The sequence below is a fragment of the Bos taurus genome, chromosome 21 (assembly GCF_002263795.3).
Source record: "Bos taurus isolate L1 Dominette 01449 registration number 42190680 breed Hereford chromosome 21, ARS-UCD2.0, whole genome shotgun sequence".
NCBI lineage: Eukaryota > Metazoa > Chordata > Mammalia > Artiodactyla > Bovidae > Bos > Bos taurus.
Window position 1 is genome coordinate 58,636,017 of NC_037348.1, and position 23,877 is coordinate 58,659,893.

General features: G+C 52.1%; 1 protein-coding gene across 5 annotated transcripts; it reads left to right on the top strand.

Annotated features, from left to right (window-relative positions):
* The first annotated feature begins 521 nt into the window (after positions 1–521).
* Positions 522–23,583, top strand: OTUB2 (OTU deubiquitinase, ubiquitin aldehyde binding 2). 5 transcript variants are annotated; one of them, XM_059878959.1, is made up of 8 exons: positions 9,669–9,796; positions 9,882–9,915; positions 14,092–14,187; positions 15,476–15,594; positions 18,335–18,385; positions 18,823–18,907; positions 19,391–19,585; positions 20,543–23,583. In XM_059878959.1, the coding sequence occupies exons 1-8, from the start codon at positions 9,780–9,782 to the stop codon at positions 20,747–20,749; spliced, it is 804 nt and encodes a 267-aa protein (XP_059734942.1). In that variant the 5' UTR covers positions 9,669–9,779; the 3' UTR covers positions 20,750–23,583.
* Positions 23,584–23,877: the final 294 nt, after the last annotated feature.

Below are 23,877 nucleotides of genomic sequence, written 5' to 3' on the forward strand. Positions count from 1 at the left end.
TGTCCTCTGATCTTGAGCAAACTATACTTATATGACCTTATTATGAATTAACGAGGGCCAACAAAGAATCTGACTGCCAATGCAGGAGACCTGGGTTCGATCCCCGGGTCAGGAAGATCCCCTGGAGAAGGCGATGGCAACCCATTCTAGTATTCTTGCCTGGAGAATCCCATGGACAGAGGAGCCTGGCGGGCTACAGTCTATAGGGTCGCAAAGAGTCGGACACAACAGAAGTGACTTAGCACATAGCACAGCCAATCTTTCAGAAGACTTCAATTTACAGTTTTGAGCGAAAGTCCTTCAGCCTTCACAAACGAAGACTTGTGTTTCTGGGTTGGGCTAACTCCTTTGCTAGTTAAGAGGTTTCTGTGTCTTTAAAAGGAGGCGGTACCCTGTCAAATGGCCCCTAAAGTATAGGCTGAAGGTGCGTGAAGTCCCACCCACTTTCTGTGACGTCCTGTGGCCCAGCTTCTGATTGCCCGCTTCAGACGTCAATCGCGGGGCGTGTGTCTTGCTGGGACACAGTAGAGGTCTAACCTCTGGTTTGCGGAGCGGTCGGGTGTATTCGCCGCTCGTCCCCACGCCCTCGAGGCCCCCGCCGCCCGACCCAACGGCGGAGCCAGCCAGTGGCTCCCGCGGCGCCCTCCCGCACCGGATCGCTCCTCGCTGGGGCGGGACCTGGCCCGACGGCTCCGGTCACTATGGTCAGTGGTCTAAGGGGGAAGCGGGGAAGGAGGGGTGGGAAGGGGGCGCGGTAGGCGGGGTCGGCCCCCGGGCGCATGTGCACTCGCGGGACTGGGGATCCGGCGCGAGGTTCAGCCCCCAGTGTCAAATCCGCTGCGTTCGGGCCCCCCAGGAATACCGGGGGGTCCGGGTCCTTTCTTGGAAGGCTCCCGTGGACGGTCAGCGCCGGGAACCCAACCCAGCGCCCAGGATCCCCGCCCCCGGCGCGTTCGTCCCTGGTGTCCCGTGTGCCGCTCCGACGGCGGGGACAGGGAGGCTCCAGGGCTAAGGGTCGCCTCCTTTTCGTTAGTAGCCCCGCAGTTCGCAGCTCCCGGCCGCACCCACCCGAGGGCTCAGCCATTAGAGACCTCCCCACTCCCAAGCCCCACGAGTGGACCTGGGGTTGCCACGGGTGGCCCGACATCCTCTCCGTCCTGCTTGTCAACAGAAGGTCTTTGCAGTTAGGACCCACGTGGAGAGACTGTCTCAAGTTGTGAGGCACGTGAATTAGGGGCCAGAAACGGCCCCGGAGACCCTCTGAGCCAGGCCAAACTCAGGGCTTGGGCAGGCGGGGACCCTTAGGCCCAGACAGGGAGGGGCTGGGACTGATCATGGTGGACTTGGATTCCCAGTCCAGTGCTCTTTGTATTACTGTGTGTGTGTGTTAGTTGCTCAGTCGTGTCCGACTCCTTGCAACTCCATGGACTGCAGCACGCCAAGCTCCTCTGTTCGTGGAATTCTCCCGGCAAGAATACTGGAGTGGGTTGCCATTCCCTTCTCCAGGGGATCTTCCCTACCCAGAGATCGAATCTGGGTCTCCAGCATTGCAGGCAGATTCTTTACCATCTGAGCCACCAGGAATTATTCGTTTGTATTACTACATCAGCCCATCTTGGGGGTGAGGGGAGACAGGGGCACAGGCAATCTGCAGAGGACTAGGTGTGATGAATGCTTAAAACTGATCAACTCTGACCCCCCTGCTCCAGGGAGCCTGGAACATATAAGGACTGGTGGCTTGGCTTGTGGTCACAGCCCTGAGGGGTGATCTCACCTCCACCCCCTGGAAACCCAAGAGGCATTGGTTGGTCGCTTCCCCTCCCCAGCACTATTTTGCACATCTGTATAATGGGCTGCTGTGAGGATCACATGAGGTGATGCGCATGGAGCGCTTGGTTCAGATAATTGGCTATGGCTTTCCCTCTGACAACAGAATCCTGGAAATGGGTGTGCAAAGGGGCCTGGTTCTTAGAGCCTCCTCCCTCCTAGGTTTGAGTAAGGAAATGGGTCACTGACCGCTGCGGGCTGCCGCTGGCTTGGGACACGGGTCAAAGCCTGGTCATGGTCTGACACGTTCTGAGTGTGGCGTGGGTGGCCCGGTCATCTAAGCCAGCCTGTCCTGGACAAACCAGCTGGGTGTGGCTGAGGGTTTCTGGAGCACCTGGAAACACCACTTCCTGTTTCCAGGCAGGGCCTAAGGGTTTACCTGGCTCTGCTGCTCCTGGAAGGGCACCGAGGTGTTTCTGCATTGCCCACAAGGGAGTGGCCAGGGCTGGGGTAAAAATGGGTTTAGCCACCCTGGAGCCAAGGCTGGCTTGCCTTCCAGTCACCACTGGGTAGCCGAGGGCATGGTAGGGCAGTGGGGCTGGGGCCTGATCTTCTGGCCTTCATGGTGCACAGTGAGGCCTCTGACTCCAGCCTCCCGTCTGCCCTGGACTCAGGAGAACAGAAGTTAGAGGGCAGGTAGAGTCAGAGCACCAGCCCGCGCCCTGTGACGGGCGGCGTAGTGCCTTGGAGAGGAATGAAGTGGTTAACTTGCCAAACAAGACGTCTCTCTGGGAATCATGGGGAGAGGGTGGGGGCAGAGGCAGTGCATGGTGTGTTCTCGTCTGTTCATTCAGCATTTAATGAGCACCTACTGTTTGCCAGGCACCGTGCCGGGCCCACTGGTGATGTTTTTGAGTCTGTGTGGTATGGATGATGGTGAGTGTGTGTGTGGTGGGCAGAGGAGAATGCCTTTGGAACATATAGTGTTTTCTTTCTGTATCCATTTCAAAGTCACTGAGCTAGGGAAGGGTCCCAGGTAGAAGACATAGAAGCCCTTGGGAAGGCAGTGGCCTGGGTGAGGACAAGGCTTGGGGGCTGCCACGGATGGAGGTTGTAGGTAGTGAGGGGTCTCGTGCTCACTCAAAGGGCATTCAGTGAAGAGTGAGGGTCAGATGTGAACAGCAAACCCACAGGGCCCTTCTGTGCTTTGTTCTTTGGTTTTTCAAACAAGCCCCCAGTAGGGTCCCTAGTCCAGCCCCACGCTGGGCTGGGCATTGATGAGAAAGACAAGGGCCTGCCCTCTTTTAGGAACTCACTGCCTGAGACAAGACAGAACTGGACACAAGCAATTCCTGAACTACCAGTCATGACCTAAGAAGCCTAAGGGCTTGGGGAGCACAGCAGGAACCCAAGCACTCTAAGGGAGAAGTGAGTGTCAAGGAAGGCCTCACAAAGGGGTCTTTTGAATGGGGTATTGAAGGATGTGTAGGAGTTTTCAGGAAGCATTTGGGGAATTGTGTATTCCAGTCAGGGTGGGACAGGCCTGGAAACATGGTTAAGAGTGGGATATTCTGGGAATGGTGAGTGGTCTGTATGGAGCAAGGAGAGACGAATCTAGAAAAACTGGGGGGTTCAGAATGTGCTATAAAGGGCTTCACATGCTGCGCCATGGGGTTTGGGTTTTATTCTGCAAATGTGGTGGTGGAGGGGACCATAACGTATTTTTGACAAATAAGAGATGGTTGATTTGGATGGTCTCTCTGGCAGTGGAGTGGACAGAGGGCCAGAAGTGGCCAGGCTGGAGTCAGAGACCAGCTTTTCCATCTATTCCCTCATCCACTCATTCTGCATTTTGGGAGCATTACTATGTGGCAGGCACTGGGGAATCTGGTCATGATAGGCAAGCAAAGTCCCTACTCTCATGGAGTTGACATTCTTGTGGAGGGAGATAGACAGAAAGCAAGTCAACAAATGAACGTATATGTTAGAGAACCCGCTGAAGACATAAAGCAAGTTAAGGCAGTAGGGGTTGGGGGGAGGGGCAACTTTAGACAAGATGGTCAAGGAAGGTGATTGGACATGTAAAGAGGCAGAGAATCCGCCCGTGCACAGGAACAGCATGTGCAAAGGCCCTGCGGTAGAAATGGGTGCATTTTTTGGAGGAACATAAGGAGGGTCACTGGGGCTGGAGTTCAGGAGAGTGAGGGGAGCAAGGCCAGATGATGGTTGTCATCCAAAGGTTGAGTCTTTTCCCAAGTGAAGGAAGCCACTGGAGGGACCTGGGGAAGGTCTCGCCCTCAACTGGTTCGCTTTGTGGGAGCCCATGCTGGGTGCTGTGGGTGACGGTGGGAGCGGGAGTGGGAGCCAGGAGGTCCACTGGGCAGACGCTGGTGCCACCTCCCTGGGGGCAGATGGTGGCAGCTCTGGCCAGACACAGGAGCAGAGCTGAAGCAGGAAGAGAGGAGGGGAAGAGTCCTTCCGCATCTTTGGTGTGAGTTCTATCTGGATAGGGGGGCTTTCGAAGATCTGGTGACACCTGGAGGGGATGCAGGGGTGGAGGGAGAAGGCAATTAGGGGTACATTAATTCGGGGATCGTGGTCAGACATCCTGGTGGCTGGTGGTGTTTGAGGCTGGATCTCTAGGGAGAGGTCAGGGCGGGAGATGAAGGTCTGAGGGTCGGTTAGGAGGGTGCTAAGAGTCCAGGTGTCAGATGAGAGAGGACCAGCATCTGAATCTGGGCTGTCTGCAAGGCCAGCCAATAACTGACCTGAGGCAATTGGGCCTCAGGTGTAGGGTCTTCCCTGTTTGCTGCGCTGAACAGCAGAGATGGGGCATGCGAGTGGTAGGCTGAGTAATAGCACCCCGGAGACACCCACATCCTAATCCCCGAACCCATGAATAGGGTACCTCACATGGCAGCAAGGGCTTTGCAGGTATGGTGAATTAGGGTCCTGAAATGGAGAGAGCACCCTGGATTACCAGGGAGGTCCAATGATGCAATCACAAGGATCCTTATAAGGAAGAGGCAGGAAGCTCAGAGTGAGAAGGAGGTGACAGTGGGTGGAAGGGATCATAAGCCAAGAAATGCAGGAAGCTTCTAGAAACTGACAAAGGTAAGGAAGTGGGTTCTCCCCTGAGCCTCCAGAAATGTAAGATAATAAATCCTGTTGTTTTAAATCGTTGTGTTTGTACTAATTGGTTACAGCAGCAGTAAGAAGCCACTTCAGAGCCCTAGGACTAGCACTCCCCTAAATCTTTGGCCTCCAAATGTTTTTGATCGCTCATCAGTAAAAGTGTTTGATTATTCCATATGTTGGTACATCGTACATTATACCCTAAAGTAGACATTTAAAGCAGCATTCCCTGGAATATTACTCAGCCATAAAAAAGAATGAAATTGGGTCATTTGCAGCGATGTGAACAGACCTAGAGTCTGTCATACAGAGTGAAGTAAGTCAGAAAGAGGAAAAAATGTTGTGTATTAATGCATATATATGGAATCTAGAAAAATGGTACTTATGAACTATTTGCAGGGCAGCGATAGAAACACAGACATAGAGAACGAACACGTGGACATGGGGTGGGGTGGGGGGGCCCTGGGAGGGTGGAGCAAATTGGGAGAATAGAAATGACATATATACGCTACCATATGTAAAACAGATAGCTAGTGGGAAGCTGCTGTTTAGCGCAGGGAGCTCCGCTCGGTGCTCTGTGATGACCTGCGGGGGGCAGGGGGGTGGGGTGGGGTGTAGGAGGAAGGGGCGATATGTATACATGTGGCTGATTCACTTTGTTGTTCAGCAGAAACTAACACAACATTGTAAAGCAACCAAACTCCAATAAAAATCAGATAAAAAGGCATTTCCTTCCAGCCCCTGCAAACAGCCCACTATGGAGACCCCAGCGGTAGGCAGGCAAGGCCAGGTTTGGAGCCACGGGGGAGCCTCTAGAAATGATAGGGACCTTCTGAGAGGGGCGGCGGACTGCATTCTGGGTCCTGCCCCACTGGTGGTGAGGCTGCAGGCTCTGGCCCCTGCTGTGGAGGAGTTGGTAGCTTGAAGTCAGACCACGCACTGAGTTGTGGCTTCTGGGAGGCTGGGCCTGGTTAACAAGGCTGACTCACGACCCGGGGTCAGCCCTGCCAGCAGAGCAGCCTCAGAGGAAGGTCAGGCAGGCCAAGGGCTGGCCTTGCCCACCAGGCCTCAGGGTGGACCCAAGAGAGGCCCACCAGGACCTCAGAGCCTGGGCCGGGGGTGCCCACAGAGGCACCGCGGGGTATGTCATGGGTGGGGGCGGAGATTGTAGGTAGAGGCGTGAGCCTGAGGCTTGGCTATTAAGGAGCCATCAGGAAGTGACGACAGAGCACAGCTGAGGGCCAGGTGGGCTCTCTTCGTGGAGGGGGAGAGAGCCAGAAAGGCACCAGGTCTGTGGAATACCTTTAATGTGCTGGGGGGCCAGGGTCCAGTTTCTTCCGGGATCGCTTCACTGTGTGACTTGGGGCCAACAGCTTGACCTCTCTGGGCTTCGGTTTCTACATGTAGAACAGAGCTACCGTGAGGCTTAAGTGAGATTATCCCCAGCACCTGGCATATGGTGACCTCCCAGCAAAGGTGACGCATCAACCAGCGGGTACTCCGTGCCTGCTGGGGACCAGCAGCTGTTCCAGGAGTACGGGGACAGAAGTGACAAGGACCGCGTCCGCGTGGAGCTTCGTGTCGCCTCTCCTGAAAGCTCACCGGGGCTGGCTTCCAACCCCGAGCGGTGCCTGCTCCAGGAGGGGCCCATGGAGAACTCACCGGAGGGGCAGGGGGTGGGCGTGGGTCACACGTGTTGTGGGTCAGAGCCTTAAGGTCTGTGGGCCCGAGCTGCCAGAGCCCAGTCTTTCAGCCTGGCCCCTCCCTGCCCCGCAGCTCCTTGTCACCCCATTATCTCCTGGGGGGGTCCCTGGGGGCGCTCTCACAGTGCTGGGCGCATGGGGTTCCCATGGGCCGGGAGGGGGCAGGCAGCAGCTGTGGGGCACGAGTTCCGACATCGCGCTGGCAGTGCGCCCTCCCTTGGGCCCTGGCGGGTCACATCTTTACCGGAAGCCTTCGGGACTTCAAATGCCGCCTCTGTGGGGCAGAATCCGTGGATGAGGGTAGAGGTGGAGGGCTGGGGTCAACCTGGTTTTTCGTTGGTCTCAGGCTGGTTGAGGAACTCTTGGGGCTATGTGGACAGGTGTGTAGGTGTGTAGAGGCTTTGGCGAGAAAATGGAGGGAAGTAGGGGGGAACTTGCCTTCCCTCCATTTGGAGGTGGGCGGTGTCTGGACGTAGGGTGGGGATCAAGGGCAGGGTCAGCAGGACCCCAGTAGGTGGTGACGTGCTGGTTCTATAGTCTCCGAAGGTAGGAGGTGAGAGGACCCCTACAAGGACTCAGATCTGGTCTGAACACCAAGCCCCCATTGTAGTGCATCTGGTTAGTTCCCGGGGTCTCTGGGGAGGAGTCAGTGATTAGAGAAACATCCTTCTCCACTTTGAAATACATTCTTCCACTCGGCAGCTCAAAACTGTTTCAGAGTAGAGGTGCTATCTGCCTGACCTAATTCATTAGCACCTGTTTGCAAATCAGCAGCTAAAGGCTAAAATCTTTTTAAGTGACCTGATGAGGTCTGACGCAACATTGTCAGGCGAGGCCAGTCCCCGTCCCATAACACCCTGGAAATTTTCGGCCATGATTTAAAAAACCACCAATTGCAGTCAGCCAAGGTCAAATGCAGAGTATTGTACCTGGTTAATGGGCCAGTGAGCTGAGGCTGTTCTTCCAGCCATGTGACCAGGGCCATGCTTATAGGAAGTGGGGCGGAGGCCACCTGGGCTGACTTGAGTCACTCTGGACGTGCCAGGCGGGGACTCCCAAAGTGCCAAAGTAGAAACTCACTCACCCCTCCCAGTGGCCCTGTAAACACACCCGGGACCACGAGGGGGCGCTGGAGCCAGCTCAAGGCTCCACTGCTGGGCAGGGCAACCAACCTGAGAGCCATTTGTCAAAAAGGATGGATCTTAAGTAGTATTGAGTGAAGAGAAAATGCCACGATACCTATAGAATAATTTGTTGCATATTTAAAACGCATGCTTACATAAAACAACTTGGTATTTTTAAAAGACATATTGAAAGACATAGGGAATACCTACAAAGGGTGGGGGGTGGCAGGATGGGAACAGGGAATAAAACGCCTGGGGCTGACGGTGGGTCTCTTGAACCCCAAGTGTGAGCCCCTCCCCACCCCCAAACTGCTGTTTAATGTTTTCCTTTTAAATTGACTGTTTTAAATAGCCTAAGTAAATTTGCTATTTACTTTGCAAAAATGATAACGACTGTGGCGAGTGGAAAGCCTAGGTAGGCTTCCCTGGTGTGAGGCCTGTGGGTCGCCTTCCTGACCCACCTTTCACGTTCTCATTTTGACTGGCAGTTTTCTACCATCTGCAATATTGGGTTGGCCAAAAAGTTCGTTCAGGTGTTTCCATACGATGTTATAAAAACTCAAATGAAGTTTTTGGCCAACCCAGTTCTTGTCGCTCTGTATTTAGGATTCATTCTTTATACTGCTTTCCACTCTGCCAGTGACATTGTCTCAAACTGCTCATCAAATAGAACTGAGTTTGTGCCTCTTCCCTCACCATATGTTGGGTATTACTGGGGGGCGGGGGGCAGTCCAAGTGCGAGCAGTGTTCAATAGAGCTGTGCTCCTTTGTCATCATCCATCATTTAAAAAGACCCAAGCCATCATTTTAAGTCAGCTGTGTGTAAAAAACAAGACTTTTTTTTTTTTACTGAGGTAGGTGGGTAAATAATGGGACTTATTCTTTGGCAGTGCCAAAGACTGTCCAAGCCACTGTACAAGCTGTGCTCATTTCACACGCTAGTAAGGTTATGCTCAAAATCCTTAAGCTAGGCTTCATTGGCACAGGAACTGAGAGCTTCCAGATGTACAAGCTGGGTTTAGAAAAGGCAGAGGATCCAGAGGTCAAATTGTCAACATACACTGGACCATGGAGAAAGCAAGGGAATTCCAGAAAAAAAATCTACTTCTGTTTCATGACTATACATATATTACCCTTTAAAAAAAAAAAAAAATGTCCTTCCCTTTTAGGCCACCACAGAGCATTGAGCAGAGTTCCCTGAGCCATACAGTAGGTTCCCATCAAGGCTACTTGTTTCAACTACACACACAAGTGGCTTTCACATTATATTTTAACATTATATTCCTGATGAAATCAGAGCCTTTCCCGGGGTGGGGGGTGAGGGTTGGAGACAGGGGTGCAGCTCCCACTGCCCTGAACCCTCATGTGAGCAGGAAAAACATGAGGCAGAGACAAGCCTGTGGGAGATTAGCTGTTAGATGTGTCCTACCCTTCCCCTGGCCCTGGGTCTTCCTTTTGCCATTAGATGACTTCTCCACCCTCTGCTGCTGCTGCTAAGTCGCTTCAGTCGTGGCCGACTCTGTGCGACCCCATAGACCGAAGCCCACCAGGCGCCCCGGTCCCTGGGATTCTCCAGGCAAGAACACTGGAGTGGGTTGCCATTTCCTTCTCCAAGGCATGAAAGTGAAAAGTGAAAGTGAAGTCGCTCAGTCGTGTCCGACTCTTAGCGACCCCATGGACTGCAGCCTACCAGGCTCTGCGGTACATGGGATTTTCCAGGCAAGAATACTGGAGTGGGGTGCCATTGCCTTCTCCGTCTCCACCCTCTGCTGCTGCTGCTGCTGCTAAGTCGCTTCAGTCGTGTCCGACTCTGTGTGACGCCATAGACAGCCTCGCACCAAGCTCCCACGTCTAGAGGCCCTTATTTCTCTCTCTGGGTGGAAACTGGCCTCCACTCAGAGCTGGGCTGCGATATAAACTTTCACCAGTAGGTGGTGCTAGACGGTCTAACCTCTGTGTTTCCAGCTCCAACACCACTGAGCGACTGAACAACAAACAGAGCTTGGTGCAGACTGGTTGGGTATAGTTGGATGAATAGAAGAAGGAATGAATGAGTGAGACAGGAAGGTCAGGAGAAGACAAAGGGAGTATGGAGCCTCCTTACAGTAGGGAGGCTCACAGACTTCAGTTACTATATTCTTTTTTCTTCCAGTGTTATTGACATCCAGCACTGCGTTGAGTTTAAGGTATACAGCGCAGAGATTTGATTCACGTACATCATGCAGTGACTGCATGTTTAGTGAGCATCCCTCATCTTTGTAAAGACACAAAGTTTAAAAAATAGAAAAGATTTTTCCTCTGATGAGAACGCTTAGGACTTCCTCTCTTGTGTTAGCCGCTCAGTCCATGTCTGACTTCTTGTGACCCCATGGACTGTAGGCTCCTCTGTCCGTGGAATTCTCCCGGCAAAAGTGCTGGAGTGGGGTGCCATTATACTCTCTTAAAAATGTTAATATACTACTGTTGATTATATTTATCATGTTGTACATTACGTCCCCGGTACTTATTTATCTTACAACTGGAAGTTTGTAACTGGAACCTTTTGACCACCTTCCTCCAGTTCCCTGTGACCCCACCCCTGCCTCGGGTAACCACACATCTGATCTCTGTCTCTCTGAGTTTGTTTTTGGAGTATAATTGACCTACAGCTCTATGTTAGCTCCTGTTACCCCACATGGTGATTCACTAGTTCTCTATGCTTCAAGATGATCACCATGGTAAGTTTAGTTATTGTCACCAAAGATACTACATAATTATTGAGTATACTCCACTCACTGTATACCTCATACCGTGGCTCATCTCTTCTGTTTTGTACCTCTTAATCGCACTCACCTGTTTCTCTCCTCCCCCCAACCCCCTCCCCTCTGGCAAACACCTGTTCGTTCTCTGCATCTGTGACCCTGTTTTTGTTTTGTTATGTTTGTTCATTTCTTTAGATTCCACGTTGCAAGTGATATCATGTAATATTGCCTTTCACTATTTTAACTTCCTCAGTGTAATGGTCTCTAGCTCCACCCATGTTGGTGCAAAGAGAAATATTTCATTCTTTTTTGTGACTGAATAATTTTCCATTGCATATTATACACCACATCTTTATCCATTCATCTATTGTGGGCACTTAGATTGCTTCCACATCTTGGCTATTGTAAACAGTGCTTCAGTGAACATAGGGATGCCTGTATCTTTCCTAATAAGTGCTTTTGTTTTCTTTGGATACATACCCTGAAATGGAATAACATATGATAGTTCTGTTTGAATTTGTTTGAGGAATCTCCACGCTGTTTTCCTTAATGACTATCAGATCAGATAGATCAGATCAGTCGCTCAGTCGTGTCCGACTCTTTGCGACTCCATGAATCGCAGAGTGCCAGGCCTCCCTGTCCATCACCAACTCCCAAAGTTCACGGGGACTTACGTCCATCGAGTCAGTGATGCCATCCAGCCATCTCATCCTCTGTCGTCCCCTTCTCCTCCTGCCCCCAATCCCTCCCAGCATCAGAGTCTTTTCCAATGAGTCAACTCTTCGCATGAGGTGGCCAAAGTATTGGAGTTTCAGCTTTAGCATCATTCCTTCCCAAGAAATCCCAGGGCTGATCTCCTTCAGAATGGACTGGTTGTATCTCCTTGCAGTCCAAGGGACTCTCAAGAGTCTTCTCCAACACCACAGTTCAAAAGCATCAATTCTTCGGCACTCAGCTTTCTTCACAGTCCAACTCTCACATCCATACATGACCACTGGAAAAACCATAGCCTTGACTAGACGAACCTTTGTTGGCAAAGGAATGTCTCTGCTTTTGAATATGCTATCTAGGTTGGTCATAACTTTCCTTCCAAGGAGTAAGCGTCTTTTAATTTCATGGCTGCAGTCACCATCTGTAGTGATTTTGGAGCCCAGAAAAATAAAGTCTGACGCTGTTTCCACTGTTTCCCCATCTATTTCCCATGAAGTGGTGGGACGGGATGCCATGATCTTCATTTTCTGAATGTTGAGCTTTAAGCCAACTTTTTCACTCTCCACTTTCACTTTCATCAAGAGGCTTTTGAGTTCCTCTTCACTTTCTGCCATAAAGGTGGTGTCATCTGCATATCTGAGGTTATTGATATTTCTCCCGGCAATCTTGATTCCAGTTTGTGTTTCTTCCAGTCCAGCGTTTCTCATGATGTACTCTGAATATAAGTTAAATAAACAGGGTGACAATATACAGCCTTGACGAACTCCTTTTCCTATTTGGAACCAGTCTGTTGTTCCATGTCCAGTTCTAACTGTTGCTTCCTGACCTGCATACAAATTTCTCAAGAGGCAGATCAAGTGGTCTGGTATTCCCATATCTCAGAATTTTCCACAGTTTATTGTGATCCACACAGTCAAAGGCTTTGGCATAGTCAATAAAGCAGAAATAGATGTTTTTCTGGAACTCTCTTGCTTTTTCTATGATCCATCGGATGTTGGCAATTTGATCTCTGGTTCCTCTGCCTTTTCTAAAACCAGCTTGAACATCAGGAAGTTCACGGTTCACATGTTGCTGAAGCCTGGCTTGGAGAATTTTGAGCATTACTTTACTACAATGTGAGATGAGTGCAATTGTGCGGTAGTTTGAGCATTCTTTGGCATCGCCTTTCTTTGGGATTGGAATGAAAACTGACCTTTTCCAGTCCTGTGGCCACTGCTGAGTTTTCCAAATTTGCTGGCATATTGAGTGCAGCACTTTCACAGCATCATCTTTCAGGATTTGAAATAGCTTAACTGGAATTCCATCACCTCCACTAGCTTTGTTCGTAGTGATGCTTTCTAAGGCCCACTTGACTTCACATTCCAGGATGTCTGTGACTATACCAGTTTATAATTCCATCAGCAGTGCACCCAGGGTTCCCTTTTCCTCACATTCTCACCAACCTTGTTAGAAAGTGCAAGTTGCTCAGTTGTGTCCAACTTTTTGCGACCCCATGGACTGTATGGTCCGTGGAATTCTCCAGGCCAGGATACTGGAGTGGGTAGCCATTCCCTTCTTCAAGGGATCTTCTCAACCCAGGGATCTAACCCAGGTCTCCTGCATTGCAGGAAGATTCTATACCAGCTGAGCCACAAGGGAAGCCCCACCAACCTTGTCATTTGTTGTCTTTTTGATAACAGCCATTCTAACAGAGGTGAGGTGATACCTCATTGTGGTTTTGATTCCCTGATGGTTATCGGTGTTGAAAATCTTCTCATGGACCTGTTGGCCATCCATGTCTTCTTTTGAAAAATATCTGTGCAGATCCTCTGCCCATTTTTTAATTGGGTTGTTTGTATCTTTGATGTTGAGTTGTATGAATTCTTTATATATTTTGGATATTAACTCCTTATTCAGATATATCATTTCCAAATATCTTCTCCTTTTCAGTAAGTGGCCTTTTCCTTTTGTTGAAAGTTTCTTTGCTGTGCAAAAGCTTTTTTTTCTAAACAGGAATATTCATCGTAACTTTATTCATAATAGCCCCAAAGTGGAAACAACCCCAAAATCCATCAACTGACAAATGGAACAAAATATGGTACACTCATACCATAGAATATTATCTGACAACAAAAAGGAAAAAAGTACTGATACGTGCTACAACATGGATGCATCTTAAATACATTATGTTAAGTGAAAGAAATCAGTCATAGAAGACCAATCATATGATTCCATTTGTATGAAATGTTCAGAAGAGGCAAGTTTACACAGACAGGAAATAGATTCCTGGATGAAAAGCTTTTTGTTTTAATGTAGTTCCATTTGTTTGTTTCTGTTTGAGTTTTCCCTGCCTGAGGAGACAGATCCCCAAAAAATACCACCAAGACCAACGTCAAACAGCATACTGCCTGTGTTTTCCTCTAGAAGTTTAATGGTTTCGGGTGTTACATTTAAGTCTTTAAACCATGCTGCATTTATTTTTGTGCACTGATGTATTACAGTCTATAAAATGAGTCAGTTCAGAAATTACAAGATGAGGGACTTCCCCGGTGGTCCCGGGGCTAAGACTCTGCACTGCCAATGCCAGCGTTCCAGGTTCGATCCCTGGTCAGGAAACTAGACCCCACGTACCACAACTAAGAGTTCGCGTGTTGCAACTGAGACCCAGCACAGCCAACTAAATAAATATTTCCAAACAATTTAAAACAAAAGGACTTACAAGATGATACGCCTCTCACGATGGGGCTGACCCTGACTCCTGCCAGGGAGCCTGGCTTCTGGGCTGCCAGTCACATACTCGCAGGTGCTTCTGTCCAGGGGAGGCAACATTCACCGCGTCCTGCAACCAGCAGGTCGTGGGCTTTCTATGGATGAAAGTCCTGCGGTTGCTTTTGAAATGGTCACAGCTTTGCTCCTTTTTCTGTCTTTCAGAGTGAAACATCTTTCAACCTAATATCAGAAAAATGTGACATTCTATCAATTCTTCGGGATCATCCTGAAAACAGGATCTACCAGAGGAAAATCCAGGTAAGGCAGAGGGTCAGGAGGAGGGGAGCCTAGATGAAATGGGCTGGAGTTGGGAGCAGAGACAAAGGTACCACTTTGAAGGTAAAAAGGCTTTGCGTTTGGACCAGGTTCCTGGACAAATTAGAGGGCTCCCAGAATAATGCAATGTTGGACGGATTTACCTTAGTGAGAAATCCTTTAGTTGCAAAAAAAACAAACAAACCAGCAGTTTTTGACCTCATTACAGCATTGCAAGGTCAGAACTTTTATTACCCACATTTCACAGCTGAGGGAACCAAGTTACAGAAATTAAATGGCTGGCCCATGATTCTACCGCGCACGCGTGGAGGAGCTGGCATTTGGGCCAGGCAGCCTGAGCTCATAAAATTAGTATTTGTAACCACTCTGTGAGCAGCTCTGTGGTGAGAAGGCCCACTCTGGCTGGACTCTGACAAAGGGCAGATGGCTGAAGGATGCAGGAACGGTCACAGGACTAGGAGGAATCTGGGTGTGCCCCTACTGCCCTCTGGTCACCTGCACTTGGGCAGGACTGTCTCCTGTGGCCGCCGGGAGCCCTTCCTGGGGCAGGAGTGAGAGCTGGGCTGCATATCTCAGCCTTTGGGAGATGAGCTGGCTTTCTAGGGAGTACACCCCTCCCTACAGCCTGCCTCTGGGGAGCCGTCAGCACCACCCTGGTGGGAGCAGGGACTCCCTGACCCCTTGGAAACCACACTGGGCCATCAGAATCCTGACTTGTAGGCAGGCCCGGGAGGCAGCCGGGGCGGAAGCTGACAGCTCAGAGCAGAACTGGAGGGGGTGCCGTGGGGACGCCACACCTCTTTTGGAGGACTGGCCAGACTGCTTGGCGATGTCCGGGGAGGCCTTTCCTACTGCCTGTGCAGCCCCTGGCCCACCTCACAGCCACATGCACCCTCGCTGCCCCCACCAGGCACACCACTTCCCTCGGTGCCATTCCTCCAGGAAGTCTTCCTGGACTGCTGAAGTCTGGTGTAGATGCCACTGCTCCGCCCCCCAGTGCATCCCCTGTCTTCCTGTGACAGTCGTCTAGCTGTCCATCATCCCCCTAGCCTGTAGGCTCTTCAGAGCGGGGCACGGCTCCCCGTTCACAGTGCCTCAGGCAGGTCGCACTCCACGTATTTTTATTTTTGTGGGATGAGAGTTGGGACACCGTGGAGGGCCTCCAGTCTGAGAGCAGATGTTGCCTGGGGGAGGCGGGACCCCACCCCTGACAGGACTTTGACGGGGGTGCCATTGGTACGGACGCCCACATTTCCTCTGTCCCCCGCAGGAACTCAGCAAAAGGTTCACCGCCATCCGCAAGACCAAGGGGGATGGGAACTGCTTCTACCGGGCCTTGGGCTACTCCTACCTGGAGTCTCTGCTGGGCAAGAGCAGGGAGATCCTCAAGTGAGTGCTGTGTGAGGGATGCTGGGCAGGCTATGTTTCTGCTGTGTCGATCAGCCCTGAACTTCCCTGAGGGTTTGACCTCAGTGCACCCTGCTTAGCCCAGGGAGTGAGTGGCGGCGTTCACGTTGAGGGGATGCCCAGCGGCCTCGTGGTGGAAATGAGAGCAGCCAAGGGGCCGACTGGGGATGGGACAAATGACCTAGTGGGCACTTTCAACTCTCTGATCTGAGTGTGCCTGGGTGAAGTGAGTTTTGCCTTGGGTGCGTTCTTGAAGCCTCATTCCAAGGAGAAAACAAAGAAGCATTGCCCGTTGTTCTGGATCGCTTCAGCTGACCTTGGATGTGAGTGTGTGTAACCCAGGCATCTACCTGGTCAGCCTGGATCTGGAGTTGATGCCGCCCTAGGCCCCTCTGTCCTGCAGCTGGGACATGATCCTCCCTTTGACCCCTTGGGGTTCAGCTTAGTTTGGGGCTTCTCAGACATCAGCATTTGTGCAGACCCCCTGGGATCTTCTTCAGATGCAGATTCCAGTTCTGTGGGGCTGGGGCCGGGGACTCTGCATTTCTCACAGTTTCCCGGAGAAGCTGCCGCTGCTGCTGGGTAACAAGGAGTAGTAGCAAGATGCTGAGACCCGCTTCCTTAACCTTGGAGGTCTCACAGCCCTTAGAGGATTGATGAAGATCCCAGGCTTCCTCATCAGATGCCCTCCTGCACACACACCAGGGAAGAGTGCAGAGTGGCCACGGGGCACAGAGCACATGGGGTTGATTCGTGCATCCTGGTGCCAGAACTCCTCTGCTGAGCGGGTTTCTACTCTACCCTCCTTCTGGGGCACCCTTGCTCCCTGCAGCCATCACCCAAGTGGGTGCCACATGCCGACTATGTCGTGGGCCCCGGGGATGCAGCAGCAAACAGGAGAGACAAAGCGCTCTGCCTGTCGAGCTCGCATCCTAACTGGGAATGAGGGACAGTAGATACGGACAGAACTTGCTGTGTCAGATGGTGGGAAGCGTTGTGGGAAAAAAAATCAGGCAGGAAAGGCAGCCAGGTTGTCCAGGGCTAGGGGCTACAGTTTTAAGTACGGGTTGGAGACATAGCGGGGGCCGGTGGGGTAGGGCCTCATGGGCCTCGTGGACCTCGGATGTTGGCCTGAATGAGATAGAGCCACAGAGAGTTTGGCAGAGCAAAAGGCCTGACGTGCAGGCTGCTGTGTGCAGGAAAAACCAGGCTTACGCACAAATGATGGCGTCTGAGAGCAGCAAGGGGTGTGATCTTGGAGAGCCCAGAGGAGAGGTCGTAGAGGTGGCCTGATCGAGTGGAGGTGACACCACAGGATCCACTCATGGCTGGAGTGGGGTGTGTAGCGGAGAGTTGAGGCTGAGTGCTGGGCGTTTGCCCTGAGTTATCAGGACTGAGAAGCCCTTGCCACACAGGGAGGCTGGGGGAGATCAGGAGCTCCAGGTTGCCAAGTCTGAAATGCCTGGGAGCCATCCAGGTGGGGTCCAGTGGGAAGTACCAGGCTGGTGTCATCCCATTTTACAGATGAGTAAACTGAGCCTTGGATAGGTTACATGACTTGCGCAAGAGGGGACCCGCGCTGCAAGTCTGGACACCGTCCTCCTTCCCCTCCCTCACCTCATCCAGGCGGGAGTCCTGCCCTGACTGTTGGCCCCCACTAGACTGGGCCCTTGTGTCTCTGTGACCCCAGGGCTGGCACTGTGAGGCCCGCAGGCACTGGTGAGGAATGAGCGTGGGGATGTGATGGGCACGTAGCCGGGGATGGGAGGGTGTGCAGGCAAGAGAGCTGGGAGCCGAGCTGTGCATGTCGGCCTCACGGGAACAGTGGCCAGAGAGGCCTTCACAGCCTGCCATGGAGACCTGTCCCCATCACCCACCCTGCACAGAAGGGGAGCCTTATAAAGCCAGAGAACGACTTAGCAGCGGGGCTGCAACCCCCCGCTCCACACTCCTTCCCACACTTGCCCTGGCCAAAACGGGCTTAGAGACACCGGCCCAGCCAGGGGCAGGCTGCCTTTCAGCAAAAGTAAAAGTGCCTCACCTTCCAGATTATGAGATGATTTGGCTTCAGACCAGCCTCTTCTCCCCTCGCCCTCCCACCGGGCACCTACACCTCCCAGGCCTTTCTCCCTGTGCCTTGAGTCCCTCATGAAAACCCCTGCTGCGTCCTCATTGGAGCCTGGGCTCCCCTCCCAGGGGCCGGGCTGCAGTTAGGCCCGAGCCAGCTGGTCCCCCTGAGCCTCTCCACTTGGCCCTTCTGTGTGGAAGGTGTTCCCTCCTGTGGACCAGTCCCTTGGACTGTGTCTCGTCTCTGCTGCTGAACTCTGTGTCCTGGGGCAGCTCCTCGCTGTCCCTGGGGGTGAGGACAGGTCTCAGAAGGGGCTGTGCTTGTTGGCGGTCTGCAGCGGGAGCAGTGACAAGAGGTGGGGTCTCGGGAACAGATCTTGCGGTAGGTCAGTGCTGGCAAAGGTTTAATGGCCATTTGGCTGGGAGACCTGACCTGTGGTGTGAGTTGATTTCTGTGGTCTAAATCCTCTTGTCATGATTTTTTTTTTCAAGCTACCATCATGGGTTCACTGAACAGGGAGTTGGGAAGACGTATGCAACATACCCTATAGTCCAGATTGTGTTTCCACCGTCCACACACAACAGACAAAGATAACCTCACGAGCACAGATGATACTCTTGTTTTTTTTAAAAAAACAATGTTTTTTACATTCAGCCCATCTCTGAGAAGAGCAGGCCTGGCCGAGGGGACAGTGGATGTCAAGAGGTGAAGATGCGAAGGGGGAGTGGCTGTAGGGCATGAGGGAGGCTGTGGACTAGACTGGAGATGTGGCTGGTGAGCTCAGCAGGGGCTCTTCCGGGACCCCGGTGCTGAGAAGCTGTGACCTGAGGGAGAAGGCTGCGGCAGGTCACTCTTACAGTCCCTGTGGAGTGGGGACCAGGAGGGAGGGGAGGCTGGGCGTTGCCAGGCCAGAGATGGTATTGATGCCCCAGGAACCACGGGACAGTCAAGAGACCTTCGGAAGATAGAATCAGTATATTTTGGAATGGGTGGTACCTCAATTTCCTCATCTGTGAAATGGGTCTACGACCCACCTCCAGTGACTCTCAGGTGTGTGGGGGCAGAGTGGGGAGTGAGAGGACAGCTGATGGTCACAGCAGCGCCCCCTGCCTTTCCCTGAAAGCACTGGCTTTCTCCTTCAGATTCAAAGAGCGTGTACTGCAGACCCCCAACGACCTCCTGGTGGCTGGCTTCGAGGAGCACACGTTCCGAAACTTCTTCAACGCTGTGAGTTAACCCTGGGCATGACAGCTGAGGGACTCAGCTTTTCTCAGGGCTGGCAGAGCAGACAGAAGACTGAGGGTTGCCTCCAGCTTGTGGGGACATGAGGGGCCAGGGAGCCCAAGGCCCTGCCCTTCCTCTGGGAGGAGGCACCTCCTTTGGAACGGTAGCTGTCAGGCTGGAAACTTCCCCCAGCCTCCCCACCTCACCCCCCTGACCCCACTAGTGAGGGCGGTGCGGGGCTGGAGGACTCTCACTTCTGAATCTGTGTGTAAGAATCGCAGTCACGGCAGTGAGGAGGGGAGACTTGGGGCCAAGGGACTCACTACAGAGTGTCTCTAACCCTGTCACTTAGCTTTGGTGAGATCTCTGATGGATTGATTCTGGTGCCTCAACTTGAGGATTTCAAAGTGGAAATTTCATGGAGCCAGGCTCGTGGAGGGAGGGGCAGGGCCTGCCTGGCCCCCAGCTGAGGGCCCGGGGGTACAGTTTTACAGCGTGGTAGAGCTGGTGGAGAAGGATGGCTCCGTGTCCAGCCTGCTGAAGGTATTCAACGACCAGAGCTTCTCGGACCGAATCGTGCAGTTCCTGCGCCTGCTGACCTCTGCCTTCATCAGGAACCGTGCAGATTTCTTCCGACATTTCATCGACGAGGAGATGGACATCAAAGACTTCTGCGCTCATGTAGGTCCTCGGGGTCCCGGCTTGGGATGTGGCCTCCAACCCTGGGCTCTGCTCTCATCCCTCTCTCCTTAGGAGACCTTAACACCGACATTCCCTAACCAGGGGCTGGGGTGTCACGTCTACATGGCAATTCAGAGCATTAGATTAGATTAGAAAACTGAACAGGTTGTCCTTGAGCTGCCTGAGCTGTGTGGCTTTGGGCAAGTCGCTTTCCCTCTCTGAGCCTCAGATTGTCTCATGAAAGGGCCTTTGGACTGGACTGTTTACAAAATGACAGAGTAGCAACCCCATAGTCATCTTTGCTCCAGGACATGTTTTATGATGTGTGGTGTTTACCTGAAAGGACTGCCAACCATTTAAACGTTGTGCAATTTTTATATGGATGTCTGGATTTCTCTGGAAAAATCAGAAGATCCAGCTCCCCAGGCTTTATTCTTGCCTGGCAACAATCAGCAGGAGCTAAGTGGCAGCTGCCTGAGTTACTGGGACTCACTAGCCAGCTTGTCACCATCTCTGCCTGTCTCCACTGACTTGCTCACTTGCTCGCCCAGCCCTCTTTAAGCACCTAAGCTTGAAATCCCTTTATGATAGAGTCCCCTTCTGCTCTGAGGTTCCTTATACATTAGAAAGCCCAAGCTGAAAAACTCCTGCTCTCCTCTCCAGATTCTTCAAAGTGGTGTGTTCTTCTGACATACAACGAGGGGACCAGAATCAAAAAGATCTAGATTCAAACCTTTTAATTCTGGTGATTTCTATCTGTTCCTTTCTCACTGAGCCTGTGTTTCCTTCTCTAGAAAATGCGTGTGTCGACATCTGCCTCAAGGCCTGTTGTGGAGACCATTGCACAGTTGCAGAGGTTTTGAGCTCTGCAACTGGGCAAAAAGCCAGGACCTCTCACCTGTCCTCTGCTGGGCATGCATCCTCAACTGGGTTGTTTTCTCCTTGTGGCTTTTGCAGGAAGTGGAGCCCATGGCTATGGAGTGTGACCACATCCAGATCACGGCCCTGTCCCAGGCCCTGAACATCGCCCTGCAGGTGGAGTACGTGGACGAGATGGACACGGCCCTGAACCACCACGTGTTCCCCGAGGCTGCCACCCCCTCCGTGTACCTGCTCTATAAAACATCCCACTACAACATCCTTTATGCAGCCGATAAACATTGATTAATTTTAGGCCATGCAGTGGAGCCTGTCACCTAACGGGACTGCATTCTGAATGGACATTACGGCTTTTCAGTTTTTTAAGCGATTTAGACTATAGTTAGAGAACGTTGCCGCCTTTGGGGCAAAGGCACTGGGAATAAGGCCTACTCACTATGGACTGCTGGTAACTTGGTGATAATATTTTTAATATTTATTTTCATGGAGGATCTAATGTTTTATAACTCTGGGCAAGGATGCCAGACTGGCTCTACCCCCAGTTCTGAGACATTGCATAGGTCACTACCCATCTCTGGGTCCAAATCTCCATCTGGAGGAGGTTCCTGCCAGTGCTGACATTCTGTTGTTGGGTAAAAAAATGTCCTTTGGTTTATTTTCCCTGGAGGCAGTGCCTCTCTGCAGTGGAGGAAAAGCTCAAGCTCAAGGTCTTACCAGTTCTATAAAAAATCAAGTCCAGTCAGCTGCTGGAGTGCACGTGGGATGCTGAACTGAGGCCAACTTGGAGATCTCCAGTGTACTTCCAAACATTCACGATGGAGTGCTTTCTCACCCCGAACTTGAGGAACAAGACTTTAATACCCAAGTCTAGAAAGGGGCCTGTGGCCATCAGCATGAAGCCCAAGTTGTCGGGCCCCTTACCTCCCTCAGGGCCAGGACTGCCTGCCTTCTGGAGGGCAGCCCTGCAGGGTTCTGCCACCAGCCCCACCTGGACAGACACTGAGAAAGACGAGGGTCCTGGAGGACCAAGAAGCTGTCTCGTCATCCCTAACACACCTTGGAAGTAGGATCTAGCGATGCAGCCAGATGGAGGCACTGACCAGCACATGCAACCAGACTCCAGCCGAGCAGAGCAGACAAGCCTTTTGAGGCTGTCTTTGACTTCTTTCTCCCTTCCCTCTTATGGGCTGGCTAGAGGTTAGGTGGGAAAGACGGAGATGAGCAGGTGTTAGTGTGGGAGACCACCACTGTGGGAGCTGCCGGGGAGCCAAGAGCCCTGGCTCCTGCCAGCCTCCTCATTCATCCATCTGGACTTGGCCCTTAATAACCTGCTCACCTTGCTGCCTCAGGATCTCAAGGAGCCCTGGCTGGGCCACGGCCACTGCCAGCAAGCTGTCTTCCCCTCTGGGAAGAAAGGGAGAATGCAGGGGTGTGGAATTGCCTTCCTTAATCGAAGGCCTTCAAAGGTTCCAATCTGCAGGGATTTATTCGAATCTACTGGTGCTTCAGTGTCAAGACTGCAGTGTCTGCTGACAGCCAAGACTGTGCCAGGGCTGGGTAACAGACTGCTCCCAGTCCCTGTATACAAAGGGCACTCTTGCGTCCATTTTCTGCCTTTGGGAAGACCAGTGTCAGGGTGCTCTTAATCGCAGGCAGGGGCCCAGGTTCCCGTACTGCCCTGGGCTGGAATGTGGACCCACGGGCTCAAGCTAAGTGATTGTCCCTTCTTCACAGGAATGTAAATCTGACCCTGATCTCTGAATTGGTGCAGGGGTTCCTCCTCCCTGCCTCTCCCACCTTGGCCTGGGGAGGAGTACACTGTGACAAGTACACTGTCAGAGTGGGCTAACACGTTACATGGTTTGTGAATGTCATGATCCCTGTTTCCAAACTGAAGGACCCCGAGCTCAGTCTCGGCTGCTCTGAGCCATCGTGAGAGGTGTCCTGGGTCTCGGGCCGGGCTGTCAGGCACAGTATAATCAGCAGTGGCTGCTCCCTAACTGCATTTCTAGTTTGTGCAGCATTCACAAAAGTGAAGCTTTCTCTTCAGCAGAAGGCTGGAGAAATTCCCTTCGGGGTGTGTCTGTGCCTTTCCAGGCCTGCCAGTGCTCTTGTGGGTGGCGGGGGGTGGGGGGGGACCCTCTTCCCAGGAGAGATGCTATCAGTTTAGAATCGGAGCACCCGAGAGAGGCAGGCTGTTGTCATGACCTTGCCCTCTGCTCTCCCATTTTTCACAAATCCACTGGCCTAACCCAAAGCAACGCTCTCTTCCCTTCACATCTGCCCTCAGATCTTGCTTCTGAAGGGAAAGCGCTGTGGAGGAAAGGAGTGGCAGAATTCAGAGGAACTCTAAGGAACACAAAATTAAGAAATCCACTCATCCACGTACATTACCCTGCTTGGCTACAGCAGCCAGTCATGCCGGAGATCCCACTTCCTGGGTAATGCACCCATCCCATGATGCCTTCTCTTTGCAGACCAAAAGCTGGAAGGAAAGTTGTTTTGAGAGTTTGTCTTTACAACTGCATATGTGTTACCTTCCTTCCGAAGGGAACTTTATAAATCAGTGTGACTATTTAGCAACAGAGTTGTCCTCGCTTTTGGTTCCTACTTTAAGCACAAAGTGGCTCTGGAGCCAGATTGCCTGGGTTCGAAATCTCGACTTTGTCACTAACTAGTTATATGACCTTAGCCAAGTCACTTCACTCCCCGAGTTCCAATTCCCACACTGGTGAAATGGAGACAATTACCAACATATCACAGAATTATTGGTTCAAGTGAAACAAGATTATGTGTGAAAATAATCACGTGACCTGACGTGTAGTGGGTGCCCTACAATTGGGATGCTTCCCCCGCAGACCCTTCCCAATGGGACATGGCAGAACACCCCAAGACGGGGAAAAGCCACCTTGGTGGTGGCTCTGCAGTTTCCCAGGCAGAGGGAAGTCATCAAAGGACCACACACACTGCCATGCTGAGCGGAGGCAGGGGCACGGGCTGTGGCTCGGTGAGTGGGTCCCCAGGGGCCCCTGGTTCTGTGGGAGGTAGGCCAGGCCCTACAGCTTCCTCAGCAATTGATTAAAAACATTTTTCTAGTATTAAAATGGTTTCCATAACAACTTTTGGTCCTGGCTTCTTAATAGTCGGTACCTGGCCCGCACCAAAGAGCAACACTGCCGTCCCATGGGGCTTGTCTGTGTGAGTGGATCAGCAGGGGCCGGAGTGTCTTCGTTGAGTGAAAGGTCAAGCCGCTCAGGAAGTTCTGTCCTTGGGCTGGGCTGTAAGTGCCAAAGGAACCACAGGCCTCGTCAGAGCTTTACCTCATCGGGTCAGAGAGCAAAACTGCCTTGGAGGCTGGCCCTATCTTTTAAAAGCCAGCTCTTTACCATGTTACCCCACCACAAAAGAATCTG

Excerpts from the sequence above, each read along its gene's own strand:
- OTUB2 (XM_059878959.1), top strand. Across the intron at positions 14,188-15,475 it reads TCTACCAGAGGAAAATCCAG|GAACTCAGCAAAAGGTTCAC; the intron begins GTAAGGCAGAGG and ends TGTCCCCCGCAG. Across the intron at positions 19,586-20,542 it reads TCAAAGACTTCTGCGCTCAT|GAAGTGGAGCCCATGGCTAT; the intron begins GTAGGTCCTCGG and ends TGGCTTTTGCAG.